The sequence below is a fragment of the Hemitrygon akajei genome, chromosome 1 (genome assembly GCF_048418815.1).
Source record: "Hemitrygon akajei chromosome 1, sHemAka1.3, whole genome shotgun sequence".
Taxonomy (NCBI): domain Eukaryota; kingdom Metazoa; phylum Chordata; class Chondrichthyes; order Myliobatiformes; family Dasyatidae; genus Hemitrygon; species Hemitrygon akajei.
The window spans coordinates 211,984,967-212,009,361 of record NC_133124.1 but is presented as its reverse complement, the minus strand read 5'-3'; the positions used below and the strand labels follow the sequence as shown (position 1 = coordinate 212,009,361).

The 24,395-nt window shown below is 41.4% G+C and overlaps 1 protein-coding gene across 7 annotated transcripts in view; it reads right to left on the bottom strand.

Annotated features, from left to right (window-relative positions):
* Positions 1-1,183: 1,183 nt before the first annotated feature.
* tet3 (tet methylcytosine dioxygenase 3) overlaps positions 1,184-24,395 on the bottom strand; it is a 329,399-nt gene continuing 306,187 nt past the window's right edge. For all 7 annotated transcript variants that reach the window (XM_073059934.1, XM_073059969.1, XM_073059956.1 and 4 more), the window contains 3 exons: positions 22,696-22,833; positions 16,637-16,970; positions 1,184-14,685 (listed from right to left, as the gene is read on the bottom strand). In XM_073059934.1, coding sequence (XP_072916035.1) covers positions 12,848-14,685; positions 16,637-16,970; positions 22,696-22,833 — 2,310 coding nt within the window. In that variant the 3' untranslated portion in view covers positions 1,184-12,847. The remainder of the gene's footprint in view (positions 14,686-16,636; positions 16,971-22,695; positions 22,834-24,395) is intronic.

Genomic DNA, 24,395 nt, shown 5'->3' with positions numbered 1-24,395 from the left:
AAGCCAGAGAGAGGTAGTAGATGGTTGCCTCTCTGCCTGGAGGCCTGTGACTAATGGTGTGCTGCAGGGATTGGTGTTGGGTTCTTTGTTGCTTGTCATCTATATCAACGATCTGGATGATAATGTGGTAATCTGAATCAGCAAATTTGCAGATGATGTCAAGATTGGGGGTGAAATGAAATTAAAATTTTATTTATTTCGGTCAGTACAAACACAACAAAAAGCATCATTTTCAACAATGATGGAAGTGAGGAAGACTATCAAAGCTTGCAGTGGGATCTGGACCAGCTGGGAAAATGGCAGATGGAATTTAATGCAGAGAGGTGTGAGGTTTTGCACTTCGGTAGGACCAACCAGGGTAGGTCTTACTCAATAAATGATAGGGCACTCAGAAATGTGGTAGAACAAAGAGATTTGGGAATACAGGTCCATATTTCACTGAAAGTGGTGTCACAGGTAGATTGTAAAGAAAACTTTAGTCACATTGGCCTTCATAAATCAATGCATTGAGTACAGGAGTTGGGATGCAGTGTTAAAGTTGTATAAGGCATTGGTGAGGCCTATTTTGGAGATGTGTGTGTACGTGGTTTAAGTCACTACCTACAGGAAGGGTGTATTTAAGATTGAGAAAATCTATACAGATGTTGCCGGGACTTAAAGACCTAAAGTATAGGGAAAGATTGAATATGTTAGGACCTTATTCCCGAGAATGTGTAAGATTGATGGGAGATTTGATAGAGGTGTATGAAATTATGAAGGGTATAGATAGGGTAAATGCCAGCAGGCTTCTTCTACTTAGGTTGGATGAGACTACAACTGGAGGTCATGGTTTAAGGGTGAAAGATGAAATGATTAAGGGGAACATGAGGGGGAACTTCTTCACTCAAAGGATAGTGAGAGTGTGGAACAAGCTGTCAGCACAAGTTTTGGATGCGGGGTCAATTTTAAGAGAAATTTGGATAGGTACATGGATGGGAGTGGCATGGAGGCTATGGTCCAGGTGCAGATTGATGGGAGTAGGCAGATTAAATGGTTCAGCATGGACTAGATAGGCTGAAGGGTCTGTTTTGTGCTGTATTTTTCTATGACTGCGACATTAGACTAGTGGTCCATGACTCTATGATATGAAGCAATCTTGAATTTTAAGTGTGTCACAAATGGGAATAAAAACCAGTGATTTGAGTGCAAAAAATAAATATAAAATTTATTAAAACACCCACAATATTTCGAAATGATCAGGAAGAATACATTTACAAGGAAGTTCTTGCAAACAACCTTTCTGTGTACAATACAATGCAATAAAATCAAAATTAATCCTGGTCTTCTTTTAATCAGTGCCTAATGATACAATTATGGACTGCTGAGTCAGACCTTTGAGGAAAAGTAAAAGGAAAAATAAAAAAAATCAACTCAAAATAAAACTTCCAGCAAAATATTTACTTGTATTAATATCTGCAGTAAAATGCTCAATGGTCCTATTCCATCTGCAGTTTGATGCTACTTTTCGCCCGTGAAGCTGCAAACTTTTATTTCAAGTTGTGAAGCTGATGACTTTTTAAACAAAAGAAAATAGTTTCAAGTATGGGTTACAAGCTAGCCTCTTGCCCGAGGAGCTTGCTACAAAGTTATGAATAACAATTCCTTTTTGTTTTTTCAGTTAAATCAACTCAAAAACAAATTGGAATAAAAGTTTCCTATATTGTTTTATTCTTTCATATGCCATCTTTTCTCTCCTGCACACCCCCCCCCCCCCGCTAAATTTCTTAAATACATCAGAAAATAAAAAAAGACAACAGGCTTTTAGAATATTATCCACTACAGCTTTGCCTTAACGTACAAAACTTTTTCCCACTTCTTGTGTTAATTAAAGCAACAAAAAAGCTTAGTTGTCACATTTACAACATGGATACAGATAATCTAATCCCAAAGTAAAATCCCTGGAAGATGGATGTTAAGAAATAAGCAGAGGTGGTTTCCTTGCTGTTAAAAATATCCCTGATGTCAGAATGTGAAAAATAAAATAAAATCAGGCCACACTATATTCTGTGATTCATAGGCAGCTGTTTAAATTAGCTTGGAATGGAATAGCATTATGATTTTTTTTTTGTTGTTGAACACCAAATCAAATAGAAAAAATGATTAAAATCAAGTGAGTTTACACCTTTAAAATGTACATTTTAAATCGAAGCACATCAAAGTGATTTTGTTTAGACTTTGCAAGATTTACAGCCAGTGGTTGTTGGATAAAGCTAAACTGCAGCATTCAAAGTTTTACTTATTTACAGCTACGAGCAGGTAAACTCAACATGAACAATTTGTAGCCTTGTTTTAAAGAGTTGTCTTCCATTTAGCAGGTGTGTATCAAATAATGAAATCTGCATCATGAAGTGTACACTCAGTAGCCACTTTAATTAGTACACCTGCTTGTCAATGTGAATATCCAATCAGCCAATCGTGTGGCATCACCTCAATGCATAAGAGCATGCAGACATCGTCAAGAGGTTCAGCTGCTGTTCAGCCCAAATATCAGAATGGGGATAAAATGTGATTTAACTAACTTTGACAGTGTTGGTGCCAGGCCGGAGAGTTTGAGAATCGCCTGGGATTTTCACGCATAATACTGTCTAGAGTTTACAGAGAACGGTGTGAAAAACAGAAAAAAATCTAGTGAGCAGCAGTTCTGTGGGTGAGTACTATTGTTAATGAGAGAGGTCAGAGGAGAATGACCAGACTGGTTTAAGCTGACAGGAAGGCAACAGTAACTCAAATAACAGTGTGCGTAGAAGAGTATCTCTGAAAGCACAACACATCGAACCTTTTAGTGGTTGGGCTTCAGCACACCGGGTTCCACTCCTCTATCTAATAAAGTGGCCACTGAGTGCAGGTATTAACCAAGGTGTAGTGAGTGTATGGAAGAATTTTATGAGCGAAAGCTGGAGGAATTTTTCCAAATGTTTTATCTATGTTGGATATTTTATTGAGAAGGTTATCAATATAAACAATTGAACTGAAGTTTCAGCTTAATTCCAAAACACTAGTTATTTTAGCTTCATTTTAAGGATAATTTTAGTTATGGGACCAAATTCAGTACAGGTTCCTGTCCATGAATTAAACTTGGTCCTATCTGAAACAAATGCTTGCTTGTAAACTAACACATTCTTGCAGTGTGCTGTGGTGATCTGCATAGTAGGGCTAATTTTTTTCCACATCGTCCTGCTCCACATCTCAGGCGGAAGATAAGCGGCCACTCTGAGTGTTTCTTTTTCGCTATTTTATCATGAACGTGGCACAGATAAAGATTTAGCAGACTGTTGAGATCAAAAACAAAATAGTTTACAGAATCAGACTGAGAGCAAAGTGCAAGAATGTTAGTTGTAGGTATCAAGGTCCATGATTGTGATGGGACCTGGAGTGAGATGGCCCTCGACAGCCCAAATGGGACATCGTTGAACAGTAAGTAAATCTCTGAAAGAGGCGCAGTTAAGTAAGTTTGTGAATTTCTAGTGTTGAGTCACTCTTTGCACTCTGCCCAGTTATGTTTGCTCCCTGCAGTAACCAACACTATACCTCCCAGTATGTACTGAATTACCACTAACCCCAATCAACTGGACATCTAATCAGTTCCACTCAGTACAAAGTTGAGTATATAACACGTTTCAATTCAGAACTCTTTCTAAAATCTCACTTTGGTTAGAAAATATTTTGTGTGCTTCACAGATGTTTGAATTTCAATTTCAATTTAATATCAGAGAATGTATACAGTATACAACCTGAAATTCTTACTTTTTGCAGAATTTAATTAGATTATCTTGAAACTCAAATGTCAAATAGAAGAACCTCTCTTCAAAAGCTGTAAATTGAACTAAAATGGTCACATGGGTAAGTATCCTGTTTACATAAACAATTTCATATTCATTTTTATATTATATTAAAGTTTAGTATCGCTATGCTTTAGTATTGCATTTTTAACAAATGGAATGTGGATTTGTTACCAATTGTTATAAACCATCCATGATTGAAAACAAAGGTTACAGATTATTGATCGCGTTTTTCTACCTTGCCAGTAGACAGATAAGTTACAAAAGATATATAAGCCCATTCACTAAAAAGGAAAAAAAGAGTAATTTCCTACTTACAGTATTATACAAAGTGTACAACACAGTCTTCCACTGCACAGCCATCTTTGCAAAATTCACTCAATAGTCACATGATTAATAGCTTTTTGTACTACAGAAAGGTTTGAAACATATTCACCGATTTTGATGCCACAATGTTCGGTAGTAGTCTTTGACTACTGGCAAACTATTGGGAATTTTCAATATTTCTCCACCCACCCTACCAAAACAAAACCAAGTATATACACCTTGTTGTAACATTATAGTTGACCGTAACCTCTGAAAAAGAGTAACTTGCTTTCACTTAGAGAGAAAGATTATAGAGCTCTTCCATCATGTGCACCTTATGAAATAACACAGTTTCTTTAAAACTATAAAGTCAGCATTTTACGAAGAGGGACTACATGTATACCACTCCCACATCAGCAGAAGAAGAGAAGCGGCACAAACGTGTTCAAAGGTGTGTTCCTTTTACAATATTAGCATTGCAGAGAGGTTTATATGCTTTTTAGAAAGTTGCTATGGAGCCAGAGCCTGAACAGGGTTAAGGAAGAAGTCCTGCCCAGAAGACACTGTCTCGCTCTGTTTGCATTTGACACCACAGATCTCAGTGTGTGATCAAAGTGTGCTTGGAAAATGCTTGGAGTCTCATAGGCTTAATACCTGCACTTTCTTCAAAGGCTTAGAAAGTACAGCCAGTAATGGCCTGTACATTCAGGTGACCCCATCTGTGAAAAGCTCTTTCCAAACAGAAGTGATATTTGAGCTGGACAGTATGTTAAACAACTAGTGCTGACCTAATCCTAGGTTTGCTTCAAACACCATAGAACATTTTTATAGTATTAAATACTGCTCCGTTTTGTAATTCACGGTATTAAATCCAGATATCACCATGTTAGCTATCATTTGGATTTCTTGGACTGCAACTGACAAAACCAAAATGCAGACATATCTCCTGTGTGTGCGTGTGTGTGTGTGTGTGTGTGTGTGTGTGTGTGTGTGTGTGTGTGTGTGTGTGTGTGTGTGTGTGTGTGTGTGTGTGTGTGTGTGTGTGTGTGTGTGTGTGTGTGCCCTTGCAAAATGTATGCTTCAATATTGTGTTGGCATAAAAACAAAGAGGTGGCAAAAAACCAAATAAGGGGTGGCAACCATCTCGCTCCCACTGCACACTTTGTTATTCCAAGCAAGATTGCTCTTACAGTGTCTAAATAATGTAAATAAAAATAAGTGGCTCCTATGCAGTGATGATGGAATATTTTACCCGTGATTTTTTAATACACACTCAGTGATCACTTTATTAGATACATTTGTACACCTGCTCATTAATGCAAATATCTAATCAGCCAATAATGTGGCAGCAACTCAAGGCATGCAGACAGGTCAAGAGGTTCAGTTGCTGTTCAGAGTAAATATCAGAATGGGGAAGAATTATGAATCTAAGTGATTTGCCTGTGCAATGATGATCGGTGCCAGACAGGGTGGTTTGAGTATCTCAGAAACTGCTGATCTCTTGGGATTTTCATGCACGACAGTCTCTAGAGTTTACAGAGAATGGTGCGAGAAACAAAAAAACAACATTCAGTGAGTAGCAGTTCTGTGGGTAAAAAAGCCTTCTTAATGAGAGAGATCAGAGGAGAATGGCCAGGCTGGTTAAAGCTGACAGGAAGGTGACAGTAACTCAAATAATCACATGTTACAACAGCGGAGTGAGGAAGAGCATCTCTGAACACACAACGTGTTGACCCTTGAAGTGCATGGACTACAGCTGCACAAGACCACCCTGGGCTCCACTCCTGTATCACATATGAAGTGGTCACTGAGTGTAGATTCTATGGGAATACCACAGAGTTAACATACTATTTTTTTTAAATCTGAAATTATCTACCTATCAAGAAATATACACGATCCTTCTCCTTTTAAAGAAGATAGATCTTGTCAAAGAGAGCTAAAATATTTAGTTATCAAAGCAAAGAAAGCATGCCCTGTATGAAGGTACATTAAAATTATCTCGTTAAACCCATGTTTCATGAAAGTCATGCTCATTTGCATTGTATTACAAGATTGCCCTAATGCTATAGATTTCTAAAGGAAATCCTGGATTTTAGGATGAGGAAGTCACCAAACAGAATCCAAATTTCTGTACAACCAAAACACAAGCATTTATTTAAAAAAATGGGGGCAAGATCACCTGACTGGACAAATCAAATAGCACCTCAAATAAAAAAAACAAAAGAAATATAAAAACAATTTGGAAGAAGTTTAAAACATACTTCATATTTACAAATACTGATATACAAAATAAAGTCACATGGATAAAGCATAAATTTATGCCAGCATTAAGCACAAGCATTGCAAAAAATTTTGCTGCAGAATGGGTAACAAACGCTAACATTTCCGTAATTAAAGAAACCAGAAAGGCCCTGTGAATCTGAACTGTCTTAAATCATTTTTTTTACCATAGAACGTTGCATCAAAAGACATATATTTAACACGCTTTCCCCTTAGCTGTCACATTTGAAGAGAAGAAATTTCAAAGTTAACTAAGTGTTAATATTTTAATTCCCCTTAGCTGTCACATTTGAAGAGAAGAAATTTCAAAGTTAACTAAGTGTTAATATTTTAATCCTATTGTGCGCACTCTGAGTGTCCACACTAGTGAATTTACATACATTCTATAGAAATATCTCTACAAAAGGTATGCAATAAAACTTGCTAAGAAACTAAATAGAGATGGTGTCATGTAATTGTCTAAGAGATGTATTCTCCTTTTCAATGAGAAATCATATTGCAATGTTGAAAATGAAGTTTCTCTACCCCTGAACCTAAATTTCTAATCTCTGTGTGGACACTGCAACTGGTTTAAGTTACAGTACTATTATATTGTAGCACCTTTCAGCAGGTCACATTATAATCTCTCCAAAATATTTTCACTGTATCACGCTAGGCTAAACAATGTACTGGGTTTTGTTCTTGCTGTGCATTCAAATATATTTTTTGGATGTCTATTGACAATGGTCAAGATGTTTCCAGACTTAACTGAGGTACAGGACTCAGTGAGTAGTACCAAGGCTCAAGAATAATGCCACTCTATCTCATCAGTGGAAGGCTAGTGAGTTTTCCACACTGGTACCAGCAATCTATCGCCATCAAAAGTTTGCTTGGACAATCCACAGATCAGAAGCTGTGGAATATTTTAGATTGATTACCTTTATAAAAACATAACTTAAATTTGAATCCAATTTATACTTAGACTTATATAAAATAGGGGATTAAGGTGGCCCTTACTTCTTTTGTGAATATATGTCTTTGTAAAGTACTGTATAGCTTATCCTTTGGAGAACAAAAAGAGCAACATATCAATGTGTAAAGATGAATTACAGTGCATTTATGCACACTATTTTCCAAAGCATTTTCTTGAACGAACTTTCCCCTTAGACCTACGTCATTGTGTAGGTAATTTTATTTGTTTAATTCTGATTGGCTCACAAAATTTGGTATATATTTTAAGATTCTCAAAATTGTGTTTAACATAATTTCGACAAGCAATTTATAACTTTTTGGTTTATTTATATATTTTGACAATATAAGTATCGTTGCTATTCACTGATGGGAAAATTGAGGCGGTTTTTTCTCCTCAATATGTTTTAATTTTCACAGTAAGGTGGATTTTAACCAGCAGCCTTCATTTTTAGTACAACTGACGTTGCATTTGCATGGAAACCTAAATCAGTGGCATTCACTGGGGAAACTCGTCAAAGACAGACTGGTTTGCTCAGAGCTTTTCAGATTTGGAAGCAAATACTATACTGCTTTAAATGTAACCAGCAAATACAAGTAGCACACGTGGTGCTCTTTAACCCTGTGATGAAACAGTGACAAAAGCTATCCTGCATGTAATTCAAGTTATGTCAGGCTGTTACAGTGAGTACAAATTGCTGGTATTTCACATTTAGTCATTTATTTTAGCACCTTTTAGTGTTGTTTGCATGTACAGAAACAATTCCTGAGGTATAGTTCCAGGAATTAAAGTTGCCTGTTTCTCAAGAGAGCAATCATACTGCACTCTTTAGTAATTGGGGAAATGTAATCTGGTAAACGTAAGCTTCTATGGCTTGGCCTGAGAGTGTGTTAGGGGTGAAGGGAAGAATCTATATTAATGTTGAAATAGTGCTGTAGAGAGAGAAAGGGACAGTACAGAATGCCAATTCAGTTAACTCTTTGAGTACACATTATCCTTTTGCCTACCAGGGCAGTCTTTATAAAATTTATGCAATAATATTATAAAGAGTGAAGACAGCTTTGTATCTCCAATAGTAGACCGTGGGACTGTCATCTGAGGATAACGTGTTTCAACTTTAGCTATTGAAAATTCACTTCAAGGTTACTAATTACTTAGAGTAGGAGCATTTTACCTGCAGGATTGAGGCATGCTGAGAGGACAGTTAGGGAGATAAATATATTCTCCTCATCCGAGTCGCAAAATTAAATGAAACGTGGACAACATGCGTTGTTTGCGCAGCAGAAGGGGAGAAGGAAGGAGAGGGATAATAAGTCAGCCATGGAGCAGATTCAGTGTGCCAAAAGGCCTAATTCTGCTCTTATGTTTAAAAAAAAAAGGCTAATTTTTTGGGGGATGGAAATAGCAGCTCACATTAAAGGAGTTTTATCTTATGTAGCTGAAACTAATCTTTCAATGTTCCACGTTATGAGTATGTAACGTCAATTAGTCTTGTACCCCTGACATTACGTGAAAAGTTTTAGAAATTCTCTTCTTAAAATTGTAAATGCTTATGACTACTGCAAATGGAGGAATTTTAACCTGTTCAGAAAACATACTCAATCCGTTAATCAAATGAGAGATCTGAGGTAGTTTTCTTCTAGTTTAATGATGGCATTGATGACTATATATACTTATAACTGATTTCTTAAGTGGTATGGAAACTATGAACTGCCAGTTTCTACTGTAAATACTTGTTTAGACTGGGGAAAGGGGACATCTAAAGGGTATCATAGACCAGTCTCTTACTTGAGGGTGAGCTTTATTTTGGGGAGCTGGTAAATCTTATCTCCAAGAGGACCACAACCTTGTTGTGGTTTGGAGGCTTGCGTGCCTCAATGACCTGGAGATCTATGTTGGTTGGAGTCAGGGCTTTATGCTTTGGCTCTTGGTAGGGTCACCCATGCCAAACAGGTCAAAGGGCAGAGGCCAGACTAAGAATGGTCCACCAGTCCTCCAGGTTCAGCCGGTGGTGGGGGGGGGGGGGGGGGGTGTCAGTCCAGGGCTAACAACCCTGACCATTAAAACAAAATTGTTACGGAGACAGCAATGAAGAATCCTTCTAAATCTGAGTGTGACGGTATTCCTGAGTCTCCACCCGGGACTTGCCTGACTAACAGTGTGAAAGCCGAGCTACTGACATGATGAGGGAAGCCCTAAACACCGCCAGAGATGAAGGACCTTCATTGCTGCCCCAAGTGCCAGCAGCATAACAGGCCGTAGAGAGAGTAAATCTTAAAATCGAATTGAATTTTTTGGATGGCTAGGTGTAAAATATTCAATAAAGGCACATGAAATTATTAAAGTAAAACCAACCAAAACTGGATAATTTACACTCCATTTTGTGGAACTCAGAGGACATAATATATTGAGAAATACAGGCCCTTCGGCCTATAGTCTGTACTGACTATCAAACACCTACTGTATATGTCCATTATATTTTCTTATTGGTACAATATTTTTTCAAAATTATACCTGTTTTAATTTTATTGAGATACAGGGGGAATAGGCCCTTCCAGCACTTTGAGCTGCACCTGCCAGCAACCCACTGATTTAACCCTCATCTAATCACGGGACAATTTAGAATGACCAATGAACCTACCAACTGGTACGCCTTCGGGCTGTGGGAGGAAACCGGAGCACCCGGAGGAAAGCCACGCAGTCACGGGTACAAACTCCTCACAGACAACAGCGGGAATTGAACCGTACTGTAAAGCGTTGTGTCAACCAGTACGCTATCACGTCGCCCCTTACTCTTGTTATCAGATTACACATGGACCACATTCTTTTTTAAAAAAAAAATCTTTCCTGTTGTCGGTGAAATATTATCCCATGGGCTGCATTAAAACAAAAATGAAAATGCCATTTCAAAACTGCACAGCCATCTCCTCACAGTTGCATTATCAGTTCAGTGGTGAACTTTTGGACAAAATATGAAGTGTTGTGATTTCCATGCAGGTAATTCAATACTCCATGTTAGAAACTGGAAGATTAAACAAAGCATGCATTGTACAATGGGAAATCAAGTAAACAACCACTTGTTTGAAGGCAGAACAATTTTAAGTCTGAATCATAAGCTGTTTTTTTTTGCGGCTGCTTTTTTTAAGAGATACAGGAGATTGGGTGAATGCCAGCTGATCTTCCTCTATTATAAAAGGCTATAAACTGATTTATACACCAAATTTTACAGCACGTGCATGCTTCAATGTGGCAAAATAAATGGTACTTTACGCCAAAGTTATGGCGTTTGATCAAAAACAAATGATTTCAATGATTCCCAAAGAATAATCCTCAACCTATTTCTGGGCTTAATCAGTGTAAGAACATGAGCTGAATTCAACACGACCATGATGGTTAATATTTCCTAAAGATGGTTGTGGGGGGGGGGGGGGGGAGGTTAAAGAACAGGGTACAGGAACATTGAGAAATATTTTGCTAAAAATTTTGCAGCTATTTACAGTAGTTCTCCCAATAATTATCTGTTAAATAAACTACTTCAAGTTGTCATTTTAAAATCAAGGTGAAAGTGCTTTAAAATGTTTTCTTTTCATATATTTACAGTTTAAAATTGGAGGATATAGAATGCAGGTAAAATATACAACCTGCTGTACTTTTTTATATCAATGTGTGGAAAAAAATATGAAGAATAGAAGGAAAAAATAAATCAACACTGTCACTTGAATCCCTGCACTCTGAAAGAGACACCTGAGTGGAGTTCCAATGACATGCTAATAAAAATAATAGGCCTATCTCCTAGACTGGTGGTGCATTGTCATTACAGTTAACCCTTCTTCGCTTATTAACTGGAAAACCTTGGAAGTTCACCAAATTTCAGACTGCAAGTGTTCAGCACTGAAATTCACCTGACCATACTCTGGATTTCCAGCCTGGGCAGAGTCCCTTGTGTTCAATGCAATCAGTTCAGGTGCTGACAAACACAAAGAGATTCTGCACCATGAAGGGTTTTGGCCCAAAACTGTTTATTCATTTCCGTAGATGTCGCCCGACCTGCTGAGTTCTGTTTCGTGTGAGAGTCTGGAAATCCAGAGAAGTACGCCAGTCGGGCAGCATCTCTGGAGAGGAATAAAGAGTCAAAGTTTTTGGGCCGTGACCCTTCATCAAGGCTGGGAAGGATGGGGGGGGGGGTGGGGGAAGCCAGAATAAGAAGGTGGGAGGGAAGGAGAAGGAGTACAAGATGGCAGGTGATAGGTGAAGTCAGGTGAGGGGGGAAGGTAGGTGGGTGCAGGATGGAGTGAGAAGCTGGGAGATGATAGGAATCTCATAGGGTATTGGAGAATGGTTCAGGTGTTGAGAATGGGTGGGGGGGGAGAAGGCTAATAAGAAAGTGGGGGGAAGAAGGGAAAGAGCGCAAGATGGCAGGTGAAGCCAGTTGAGGGGGAAGCTGGGTGGGAATGAAGTAAGAAGCTGGGAGCTGATAGGTGGAAAAGGTAAGGGGCTGAAGAAGGAAGAATCCCATTGGATTCTGAGAATGGAAAGAAGATGGGTTCAGGTGGTGAGCATATTTCAGCCTAAAACTGCAACATGATTTATTTTTATAGAGTCTGAAGGACATATTCTGGGAAATCCATTCTTAGATATCCAGAAATCTGCCATTTTAGGTTTGACTGTAATCACAATTCAAACGCTTAGTGAAATACAACTAGATGATTAGATCATAAAATAATTTCTGCTTTATCAAGGTACAGCAGGCATACTGTAAAATTCTCTTTTTTTTAAATGAAATGAGAAGAAAAAGGCAATGGAGGAGCACCAAGATGTTAATTGCCATTAATATCTACCTCTGAACGGCACAATGGGATTTTTTTTTACATTTAAGTGCATGTGCTTGATGTTTCGACCAGAAACACCAGGCTAATAAGGTTTAGAGCACCAACAGACAGGCCAGTGGTAATAGTTTACATTATGAAGTCACTGGGCTAAGGATTCTGTAAGCTGATTTTTACTGCCGTGACCAAAAATGAACTCTGTGCTGTAAACGTCTTTTTTAAAAAAGCACCAGTTTTCCTTTTTTTTTTAGTTTAGTTTCAGATGAAGTCTAACAGGTTGAGATGTTGATATCTGTCAGAATTAACTTGGCCCTGAAGAAGTAGTTGCTTCTCTACCAAATGATTATTTTTCTTTGAACAACAAATACAACAAAATGTGTACAATAAATACTATTTTTCTAATTTGACATAGAAAGTTTTCTTTTACCCTTCAGTAACGATGGGTAGCTATAAGTTCAAAAACATGTAGATATATAAATTAGATTACTAAAACCAGGAATTTTTTTTTAATCGTAATTAAAATTCTTTGCTCAGAGTGCAGATTTCGAGATGATTTGCACTTGAGTGGAATTCTCCCTCTACAGTATATTTGACAGAGGAAAGCACCGCATCCAGCAACAGAGACCGTTGCCGTAGTGAGGTAAAATGGCCGCCAAGTTGTACGTGTCTCAAATCCAACGGTTGTAGGGTCCTGTTACCTGGGTATAGGCGTATGAAGACACAGTGATAACAGTGTTTGTGGTAATGGTCAAAGCCTGGCGTGTGGGAAAGAAGTCTTTCTTACTGTGTTCAATGTCTGTAGTTGGCGCACTGCCCCATTTGCGCTTTTTCCCGAGGAGCTTGGAATTTACCAGGGGCAAGCCTAACCTCGCCGCTTCTTCCCGCCTTTGTTTTGCCCTTTCTGCGAGGACTTTCACCTTCGCTTCCCAGAGTGCTAAGCCGTGGTTCGGCTCATTTAAGTTCTTATGCTGGTAGAACACAAGAGATATTCGCGTGGGGTGACACCGGTTCGGTTTTTTCAGCGGAGTGGTGGCGTGAAGCTCTCTTCGGGCGCACTCGATCAAAATGGAGCCGTGAGCCGGAGCCACGGCAACCCCACCAATGTTCCCATCCAAGAAATTGTGCTCGCTGTCCGACCACACTTCCTCTTCCTCCTCCTTCACGTTTTCAGGAGGCAGGTCCTCCACACTGTCGTTCATACAGTAAGGGTCCCAGAGCTGTTCCTGTATTCCTGAGCCATCTAAAGCTGCCTTGTTCTCATTTAGTTTGTAAAGATCCCACTGTTTCCCTTCTGCACTTGCGCTGGAGAACACCGTACCGTTTTCGGCCCACACCTTCTCCCGCAGGTTACCGTTGCTGCTGCTCCTTTTGAACATTTCCCACTGGAGTTTGTCAGGGAGGCTGGAGCCAGGTATGGTTGACAGGTTGTTCTGCATTTTCATGGGCTCCCATAATCTGTCCTTAAGGTTAACATTCGATGAGATGGAAGGGGGAGTGATGGCTTCACCTGGTTTGTACGACTCCCACGGCGCCCCCTGGAGGTTCCCACTTTTCACGGGTGGTGTGCTCCTGGCATCGGTGTGCAAGTTCCACAGCTTTTCTTGTGCGTTTGACACGGGCGTCCCAGCCATATTCCTATTGGGTGTTATTGAGTTCCACCTTTCTTGAACGCTTGTGTTGGCTAACTTGGTGCTGTCGGTAGAATTGAACAGGCCCCAAGGCTTCTCGTGCCCAGTCGCTGCAGCTGACACCAAGCTACCATTCGGCTTAAACATATCCCACGATTTCCCTTGGTGGCCGAGGCCAGGCGGCGTTTGCGTGGCAGAGAAGGAATTGTTTACAGCGTGGGCGTTCACGGAAGCCTCGTGGCAAGATTGGGAATAGGGAGCAGGGTCTTCCGGCTCCTTCTTGATGTATCGGTTGATGCTGTTGGCATTTTGCGAGGCTCTTTTGACCTCCTCGGGTATGTGGCACGCCTGCTGGGACTGACTGGATGCTGCGGGCAGTGAGCCCTGAGGAGCCAGGCCCGCTCCCCCTTGAAACATCAGCTGATGGTTCTGCTTCGGCGTCACCTCTGTGCCCTGGTCGGAGCCATCGATCCTGTTATTTATGAGGGCAAGATTGAAATTTGAACACAGCTCCTGGACGTCTGGCTTCTTCTCAAACCTGCTTCCTGAGAAACTCCCTGGCCGTGAGTCATTACCGCCGTAGTTAAGGAATGATGGGGGGAATAATTGGTTGCTTGGATAACCATAATATCCATAGGGAAATGAGTAACGTGTGCGAAAATTACTAATGGCAGACAGGGCAGGCCTTGCATAGTAGGAATGATAAGGATAGGCGTTGCCCAGACCATACGCATTGGAGGGTCTGTAGTTACCAAGCACTGTGTAACTCTCCACGACAGAATTCCCGCTGTGCTTGTAGGAATTATAGTGATCCTGGGGTTCTATTTTGATTGAAGGTGTGAGGTGATGTTGGGGCGTTCCACTTGCCAAACTCACATCTGTGGAGACAAGAGAAGTTGAATCAGAAAGCTTTGCCTCAAAAGCTGAGTATTCCCTGATTCACAATGGCCGCGACTCTCTGCGTTACGTGGCTTTGACCTACAAAGCTAAGTTTCTTTCTCCCGGGATAAATGGCAAACCACCCGCACCGCGGAGGAATACAACATACGGTATTCACCCACCCTGATTTATTTAATCATTTGTTTGTTTGTTTATTTAGATACAACGCGATAACAGGCCCTACTGGCCCAACGAGCCCACGTGACCGATTAACCTACTAACCCGTACGTCTTATAATGCAGGAGGAAACTGCAGCGCCTGCAGGGGACCCACAGAGTCATGGGAAGGATCCTGCAAACTCCTTACAGACAGTTGTTGGGGGGGGGGGGGGGGGGAGAGAGAGGACCAGATCTTGTCGTGTGCCTCGGTGACCCGGACAGCTACGTTGACTGGAGTCAGGGCTTTGTGCTTTGCCTGTTGGTAAACAGGTCAAAGGCTTGCGGCTTGACTAAGAGTGGTCAACCGGTCCTGGGGTTCAGCTCAGCGCTAACAACCCTGACTGGTCAAACAAAATTGCTATGGAAACAGCAATGAAGAATCCTTCTATATGGTGAGAGGTGGAGGATCTTTATCACTGCCCTAAAAGCCAGCAGCATAACGGGCAGTAATCTCTGGCGCTATAAAGGCGTCATGCTAACCACTATACTACTGTGCTGCCCTGCAGTTGAAGCTGTTCCTTTTTTTCACATTCTAAATTTATTTAGTTGCTTGTATTTCAGTTCAATGTTTGAATTCTCAATAAGAAAGGCAGAAAAAGCAGCAAGTTGAAAGGTGACAGAAGGCCACAGCACACAGTGCTCTAAGCATGTCCTTAGAGTACTGGGGTTGGTATTATTGGAGTTAGGGTTGGTCTGCTATTGTCACATGGACCAGGATACAGTGAGAAGTTTACTGTCCATTCAGATCAAATCGTTACACAGTGCACTGAGCTAAAACAAGGTAAAGCGATAACGAGGCAAAATAAAGTGTAACAGGAACAGAGAGAGTGCAGTGCAGAAAGACAATAAAGTTCAGGTTCATAGCATAGAACATTACAGCACAGTACAGGCCCTTCGGCCCAACTCCAAGATCAATGTAACCCTTCCCTCCCACATAGCCCTCCATTTTTCTTTCATCTATGAGATCTCAGAGTCTCCCAAATGGCCCTAATGTACCTGCCTCTACCAATGCCCTGGCAGTGCGTTCACACACTTCGCACCCTCTGTATAAAAATCTTCCCTCTAATATCTCCCCTATACTTTCCTCCAATCACCTTAAATGATGTCCTCTCACATTACCCATTTCCATCTGGGGAAAAGGTTCCTGGATGTCCACTCAGTCTCATCAGCCTCCATCTAGTTCCTCCTCTGTTCCTAAGAGAGAAGTCCTAGCTTGTTCGACCGTTCCTCATAATACATGTTCTCTAGTCCAGATAGCATCCTGGTAAATCTTCTCTGCACCCTCTCTACAGCTTCCACATCTTTCCTATAATGAAGTGACCAGAACTGAGCACAATATTTCAAGTGTGATCTGACCAGTTTTATTTATTTATTAAGATTATAGCAGGGTAAAGGCCCTGAATAAGGCACCAAAAAATGGTCCACGGTCAAAGCTACTTATATCAAGTTTCTTCCCCATTCTGATGCTTGGTCTGAACAACAACTGAACCCCTTGACCGTGTCTGTGTGCTTTTATGCATTGAGTGGCTGTCACGTGATTGGCTGATGAGATAATTGCATTAACGAGCAGACGTGGCCACTGAGTGTACGTCGGTAGAAGATTAGAAGTTCTATGGAAAGTAAGAGAACGATGGTCAATCCTAAAGCGTACGTTTTTTAATTGTGTTTTTGCATCAGCAGAATGTGAGGTACGAGTACAAATTTTAATTATAAAAAAAGAAAAAGTGATTACCTTTGCTTTGTGGAGTGCTGCACTTGAGATTTTCTGCTTCCTGTTTCAGCTTCCCAGCCAGGAGTTTCTTCTCTTGGTTCCTCTGCTTCTCAGCGGCCCTCTTGGCTTCCAGCTTCTTCTGGCGTGCTGACTTGACCGGCTCGGGCAGCATTCTCACCTCCCTGGGAAAGGCGGTAAGCACCTCGATCGCCCCCACCTTGATCTTCTCGTTCTGGTTGTCCTCACTGCCGTGCTCGTCGGTCGTCGACACCTTGTAGAGGGGAAGCACGTGCAACTGCTCATCCTCTGGGGTTGTTCCAATCTGTCGATTGTCCTCCTTCGTCAGGGTGCAAACCTGGAAATAAAATACGCTAGCAGATTATTGATTGATTGATTGAGAAACAGCGCGGAATAGGCCCTTCCAGCCCCTTGAGCTGTGCCGCCCAGAAATCCCCTGATTTAACCCTAGCCTAATCACAGGATAATTTACAATTAACCTACCAACCGGTAGGTTTTTGGACTGTGGGAGGAAACTGGAGCACCCGGAGGAAACCCACATTGTTACGAGCAGAACGTACAACCTCCTTACAGCTAGTGGTGGGAATTGAACCCCAGGCGCTGGTACAGTAAAGCATTGTGCTAACCACTATGCTGCCATGCCACATTCTTGGAAAGATTTATGGTTAACGGTGCTTTTCTTTGTTGTCATTTAACTTGTCAGGTAGAGCACAGCAGTGTGACATTACCACTGAGTGTTGGTGTAAACTGATGGAGACAGGACTCACTTTGCAAGAAGCGTTTGATGTGAATGCTTCAGGTGTGACTGACGTTCCAAAGACAAGTCTCTAACCTGAAAAACTTAACTCTGTTTTTCTCTCTCCACAGATTCTGCCTGACCTGATGTGTGTTTTCAGCATTTTTCAAGTTGTCACTTTTATTGTCGTTTCGACCATAACTGCTGGTACAGTGCATAGTAAAAATGAGACTGTTTTTCAGGACCATGGTGTTACATGACATGGTACAAAAACTAGACTGAACTACGTAAAAAAAAAACACAGAGAAAGCTACACTAGACTACAGACCTACACAGGACTGTGTAAAGTGCACAAAAACAGTGCAGGCATTACGATAAATAATAAACAGGACAGTAGGGCAAGGTGTCAGTCCAGGCTCTGGGTATTGAGGAGTCTGATAGCTTGGGGGAAGAAACTGTTACATAGTCTGGTCGTGAGAGCATGAATGCTTCGGAGCCTTTTCCCAGACGGCAGGAGGGAGAAGAGTTTGTATGAGGGGTGCGTGGGGTCCTTCATAATGCTGTTTCCTTTGCGGATGCAGCGTGTAGTGTAAATGTCCGTGATGGCAGGAAGAGAGACCCTGATGATCTTCTCAGCTGACCTCACTATCCGCTGCAGGGTCTTGCAATCCGAGATGGTACAATTTCCGAACCAGGCAGTGATGCAGCTGCTCAGGATGCTCTCAGTACAACCCCTATAGAATGTGATGAGGATGGGGGGGTGGGAGATGGACTTTTCTCAGCCTTCGCAGAAAGTAGAGACCCTGCTGGGCTTTCTTTGCTATGGAGCTGGTGTTGAGGGACCAGGTGAGATTCTCCGCCAGGTGAACACCAAGAAATTTGGTGCTCTTTATGATTTTCTGCTTTTATTTCAGATAGCCAGCATCTGCACTTTTTAAAAATGTTCTGCAGTGTGTCCCGTTAACAAATTTGATTATCAGGAGAATTTTAAATTTAGAGATGCAGAGCAGCAACAGACCCTCCGGCCCGATGAGCTCGTGCCACCCAATTACACTACTGTGACTAATTAACCAATGAGATAGCTCTTATTCAATTAATGCAGTACAAAGAAGCTTCTAGAACTTTCCGGAATTATACTTTGTGTAACTACTAGAAGCATATTAAACCGTTATGTGCATATCAGACCTACTTAAAATACCAGCAGACAATTGTTAAACTAACAATTAAACAATTAAACAAAGAAAATAACAATTAAACAGTCTAATCTAAGAATTAAGGATTAAACAGTCAGATCCAATAACACTGAGGTTTTATTCTTGCACGGTCTGTTCCTCTCTCTCTCTTCACTGTTGTCTATACCTACTTGCCCGTGATGCTGCAACAAGGAATCTTTTCTAAAACTCTACCTCACCATACTTGTGCACACAAAAATAAACTCAAATTGATTTGACCAAGTGAGTTTAACTTACTAATATCACCGTATCATAGCACCTCAAGCTATTATTGCACTCTGACCTCAGACCCAAAACACTAAACTCAGAATCCAACGCCAAAACAACGACCTGACAAAATTCTGATTTTATTTCTCCCACCCACCCACCCCATTAATCTGTCGGGAAGAAACAGCCATTGCAGTACTGTTAGCCGCCACCATGTGGCAGTGTTGCATTATGAATAACAGTTGGAAGTCAGCCACCTCTCTGGGACCTGGTTTCACCTGGAATGAAGGTAAAATGTCACTGATTTGTACCATGCTCTTCTACTTTCAAGTAGAACTTCTAAAGTTCCCTTTCAAGGCTGTCTTTGTTTTTCTCTGCATCAGCGAGACAGATGTGACAAGCAGATAACGATGCAATATTTTTTCAATAACGATCTTTAAAGATTAGCTTTATTTGCCATTGACATTGAAACATACAGTGAAATGTGTCATTTGCACCAAGCCAAATCAATGAGGGTTGTGTTGGGCAAGTGTCGCCACACTTAAGGTGCCAACGTAGTGAGCCCACAACTCACTTACCCAAACCCCTACATCTTTGGAACGTGGGAGGAAATTGGAGTAGCTGGAGAAACCCATGAGGTCAGGGGGTGAACGTACAAACTCCTTACAGACAGTGGCAGGAACTGAGTTAGCGCCATAAAACGTTGCGCCAACCACGAGACTACCGTGCGGCCCCAGTTGCCTTTTCCAAGCAATTGCTAACAGGATTGCAAAAATCATCATCCTGTATTGCAGCTTCAACGTGTCGTTTGATGAAAATGTGATTCAGCTCATCCCTTCCAGAGTAGAGTGACTTTGGTTCCTTGCAGAGAACCCTCAGTAGTTTTCCACATGGGATAGTCCCATGTTTGACACTCAGCCATGCTAACACAACACTTTCAATAAAAGTGGTGACGAGGGTTCTGTAAATAACCTGGAATAACGAGTGCCTACATCAGTAGCAATAAAAAAAATACTGATGCATTCTCAAGACTTAGAGTCACGGGGTCATAGCGTGGAAATGGGCTTTTCAGCCCATTGCGTCCATGTTGACCCTCAACCTCTCATTTTGCACTAACATTTTGCATTTTATACTCATTTTGTTTATTCTCCACATATTCTCTTAAATTCCTCCCAGATTCAGACACTCACCAACATTGTTCTTTCATTACATGCTGTGTCATATGACATGGGCAATCACAGTCTTTCCGTGACCACGGTTGTTCTTGGCAACATTTTCTACAGAGTTGGTTTGCCATTGCCTTCTTCTGGGCAGTGTCTTTACAAGACGGGTGACCCCAGCCATTATCAATACTCTTCAGAGATTGTCCGCCTGGTGTCAGTGGTCGCATAACCAGGACTTGTGATATGCACCAGCTGCTCATACGACCGTTCACGTGACCCTGATTGTGGGGCTAAGCAGGGGCTACACCTTGCCCAAAGATAACCTGAAGGCTAGTGAAGGGAAGGAGTGCCTTACACCTCCTTTGGTAGAGATGTATCTCCACCTACCACCCAACTCACCTATGTGCAATTCACAGCAGTCAGTTAATCTACCAGCCTGCACATCTTTGGGATGTGGGAGGAACTCAGTGCATCCTGAGAACACAACATGGTCACAAGGAGAACGTGCAAACTCCGCTCGGACAGTGCCCAATCTGAGGATTAAACACAGGTCTCTAATACTGTGAGGTAGCAGTTCTACAATCGGCACCACTGCTCTGCCCTAATTCTTTAAAGAAATTAGATTATATATATATATATATAAAAAATAAGATATATATATATATATATATATATATATATATATATATATATATATATATATATATATATCTTGCTTATCTCTTTATCATTCTCCTTTGCAGCACTAATTTAAGACCATACATAACACATGGGAGCAAGATTAAGCCTTTTGACTCATCAAATCTACTCCGCCATTCCATCATGGCTAATTTACTAACTTCCTCAACCCCATTCTCCCTCCCCTTGTAACCTTCGGCAGCCTCACTAATCGAGACTTGGCCTCCACAGTTCAAAGTTCAAAGTAAAGTTATCCCCAAAGTACACTGTGTGTCACCCTGGGATTTATCCTCAAGTGGGCATGCATACTCAATAAATCCAGAATGGAATGATAACCGTAGCAGAATCAAGAATAGACCGCACCAAATGGACGTTCGACCAGTGTGAAAAGACAACAAACTGTGCAAATACAAAATGAAAGAAGGAATAATAATAAATAAATAAGCAGCAAGAATAACTTCTGTTGATCACTGCAACTCTCCTAATCACCAGCAGTTTTGGAAAGATGATTTTTACATTGATTTGAGGATAGGCATTAAATGTTGACTCTATCAGCAATTATTAAAAAAATTAATCTCTCCATCTTGCGGATTTCGAATTCCAAACACCGTTCAATTAAACAGGGTTGTATTTGGGCCCCGTATCTAAGAAAAAGATGTGCTGGCATCAGAGAGGGCTTACAGAAGATTTACAAGAATGATCCCAGGAATGAAAGGATTAATGCATGAGGAGTGTTTGAAGGGACCTGGCCCTGTATCATTGAAGATTAGAAGCATGATGGGGAATCTAATTGAAACCTAACAAATACTGAAAGGCCTCGATAGAGTGGATATGGAGAAGATGTTTCCTGTAGTGGGGGATGTTTCCTATATAGGACCAGAGGGCACAGCCTCAGAATAGACGGATGCCCATTTAAAGTAGTGATGAAGAGGAATTTCTTTAGCCAGATGATGGTGAATCTGTGGAATTCATTGAGGCTAAGTCATTGGGTATATTTAAAGTGGAGGTTGATATGTTTTTGATTAGTAAGCGGGTCAAACGATACAGGAAGAAGGCAGGAGAATGGGATTGAGAGGGAAAACAGATCAGCATGACTGAATGCTAGAGCAAATGGACCGAATAGCCTAATTCTACTCTTATGTGGAACTTTGGTTGATTGCTGAACTTGGCAAGATGTTTGCAGATGTTTTGGCTCCAAACAAGAAGCCATCATCAGTTGAACGTGCTCTTCTCAGAATGCCGATTTATCTTCTCCCCTGGGGTCCGAATGGATGCTGTTAAACGTCGTGATGTGGTTGGCTGGTTCAGAAGATGGTGAACAGTTTAGCAGTCGAAGATTCTGATTGGCTAGTTTCGAGGGAGGTCCACAGGAAGTGTTTGCTTTGCTGTCCAGATCCCGAGATTACTGGTGATTGGTTAATTGTTGACATCGTAGTTTGGCTTTTCTCTGTAGGGATTCATAAACTGGATCTACATCAGTGAGCTTGTTGGTGGATCCTTCTGTACAGAAACACACTTCGAGAAATTCTTGTTCTTGCTTGAGTCAAGACTCTGGCGGTGTCAGAAATGGTGTCGGTCTTTGTCTTCATGAGCTGATACTACTCTTATGGTTTATGGTCTTATGGTCATTCTGCAGACACCAGTTTGAAACTCCCCCAATTCCTTTAAAACAATCAGAATGATTTATACCCCATAACTCAAATTGATTTAAATGTGGGTCCAATTCCTTTACCCACCATGTTCCTGAGAACCGTTACAACTAAAATAAATACAGTAAGTGCTGGAAACTATCAGCAGGTTGAGCAGCATCTGCTGAAGAGTAACAGCCGCCATTTCAGTTCCGGCACCCTTCATCAGAATTTATTTCAGATTTCTGGCATCTGCCGGGTTTTTTTTTAACAGTTCTTATTGAGAGGGTACTATTGCAAAGCAAGTTTCTGACTGTGCTGGAAATTTAACTACTTATTTGATAGCATGAAATTCAAAGTTCTGCCGGAGGGATCTATGGATTAAGTACAGATTTGAGTGACGTGGTGATTTACGTACCACAGTGCAGCCGTTGTACATGTTGTGTTGGTCCTTATGAGCATGGGCACAGAAATCCATACACGCAGTTACTCCTGAAAATGGTTTCCCTTCCTTCTTCCCCAGTCGGCAGTCAGGGGCTAACTGTTCATTGGTAATCTGTGAAGACAATGAATTGCAGTTTTATTTATTACGAAACTGCCTTTATCTTTCATAGATCAGTGCTTACCTGTTACCTATTCCAGGGAGTATTAATAGACAAAAGATTCTAACCAGTCTGATAAATCAGCTGTCTCCGTGTGGAGTAATCATTTTCTATTTCTGTAAATAATCTTGAACAAGTTTAACATTAATGTCTTCATACATTTTGTTTTGACTGCAGTGTGGGATGACGATGCAGCAGAAGACTCAATCCTTTCCCGATTAATCTCAGTGAAATTATGAGTCTTAGAGCAGGGGTTCCCAACCTTCTTTAAGCCATGGACCTCTACTATTAACTGAAGGGTCTGTGGACTCCCAGGTTGGGCACCTCTGCTTCAGAATAAAATATTATTAAATTAAGCAAAAGTTTTCCACAATTGCTGAAGTTCCAGCAAAAATTCCAAGTTTCACTATTATGCCCTCAGGGGCCACTTTATTCCTGTACCTAATGAAGTGGCTGACTACATGTTCTGCAACTGCACCTATCTACTTAAAGACTCGGCGTGTTGTGCATTCACAACTGCTCTTCTGCACGCCACTGCTGTAATGCGTGGTTATTTGAATTATGGTCAGCTTGAACCAGTCTGGCCGTTCTCCTCTGACCTCTCTCATTAACAAGGTGTTTTTTGCCCACAGGACAGCTGCTTCCTAGATTTTTTTTGCCTGTTTTTCGCACCGTTCTCTGTAAACTCTAAAAGCTCTTATGCGTGAAAATCCCAGGAGGTCAGCAGTTTCTGAGAAACTCAAACTACCCTGCCTGGCGCCAATGATCACTCCAAGCCAAGGTCACTCAGATCACATTCTGTTGTTCGGTCTGAATAATAACTGAACCTCTTGACTATGTCTGCAAGAGGCCAATGCAATGATCATTGGCAGAGTCATGATGGTGAGCTGGGCTTCTGACCCGTTTGGACTCCTTCTGTTACTTCCCCCTTTCTTTCTCTTACACCTTCCTCCTCCATAGGGCAGCATGGTGGTGCAGCAGTTAACCATAAACACAGGAGCAGAATCGGGCCATTCGGCCCATCAAGTCTGTTCCGCAAAACGTAACGCTATTACAGCGGCAGTGATTCTGACCGCTGTTTGTAAGGAGTTTGTATCTTCTCTCCATGACTGCATGCAATTCCTCTTGGTGCTCCGATTTGCTCCCACATTCCAAAGACGTACGAGTTACAGTTAATAAGTAGGGCGCATGCCGTGTTGGCGTCGGAAGCACGGTGACGCTTGCGGGCTGCCCCCAGCTCACATTTGGACTGTGTTGGTCCACTGACGTAAAATAACGCATTTCACTGTACGTTTCGATGTTTATGTGATGAATAAGGGTAATCCTTCAATCTGATCCTCTATCCTTTCTTCTCTCACTGCCGAGGGGTTGCTGTATGGGTCTGATTGATAACTGGGTGCAGTCCGGCCCTTCTGCGTGTTACCTGGACGATCCACAGTGTGTAGGCTGGGGTGGTGTTGCACGGAGATGCCACAGGTCTGTTTGATAGGGTCAAGGAGAAAATGTGGCACCTGTT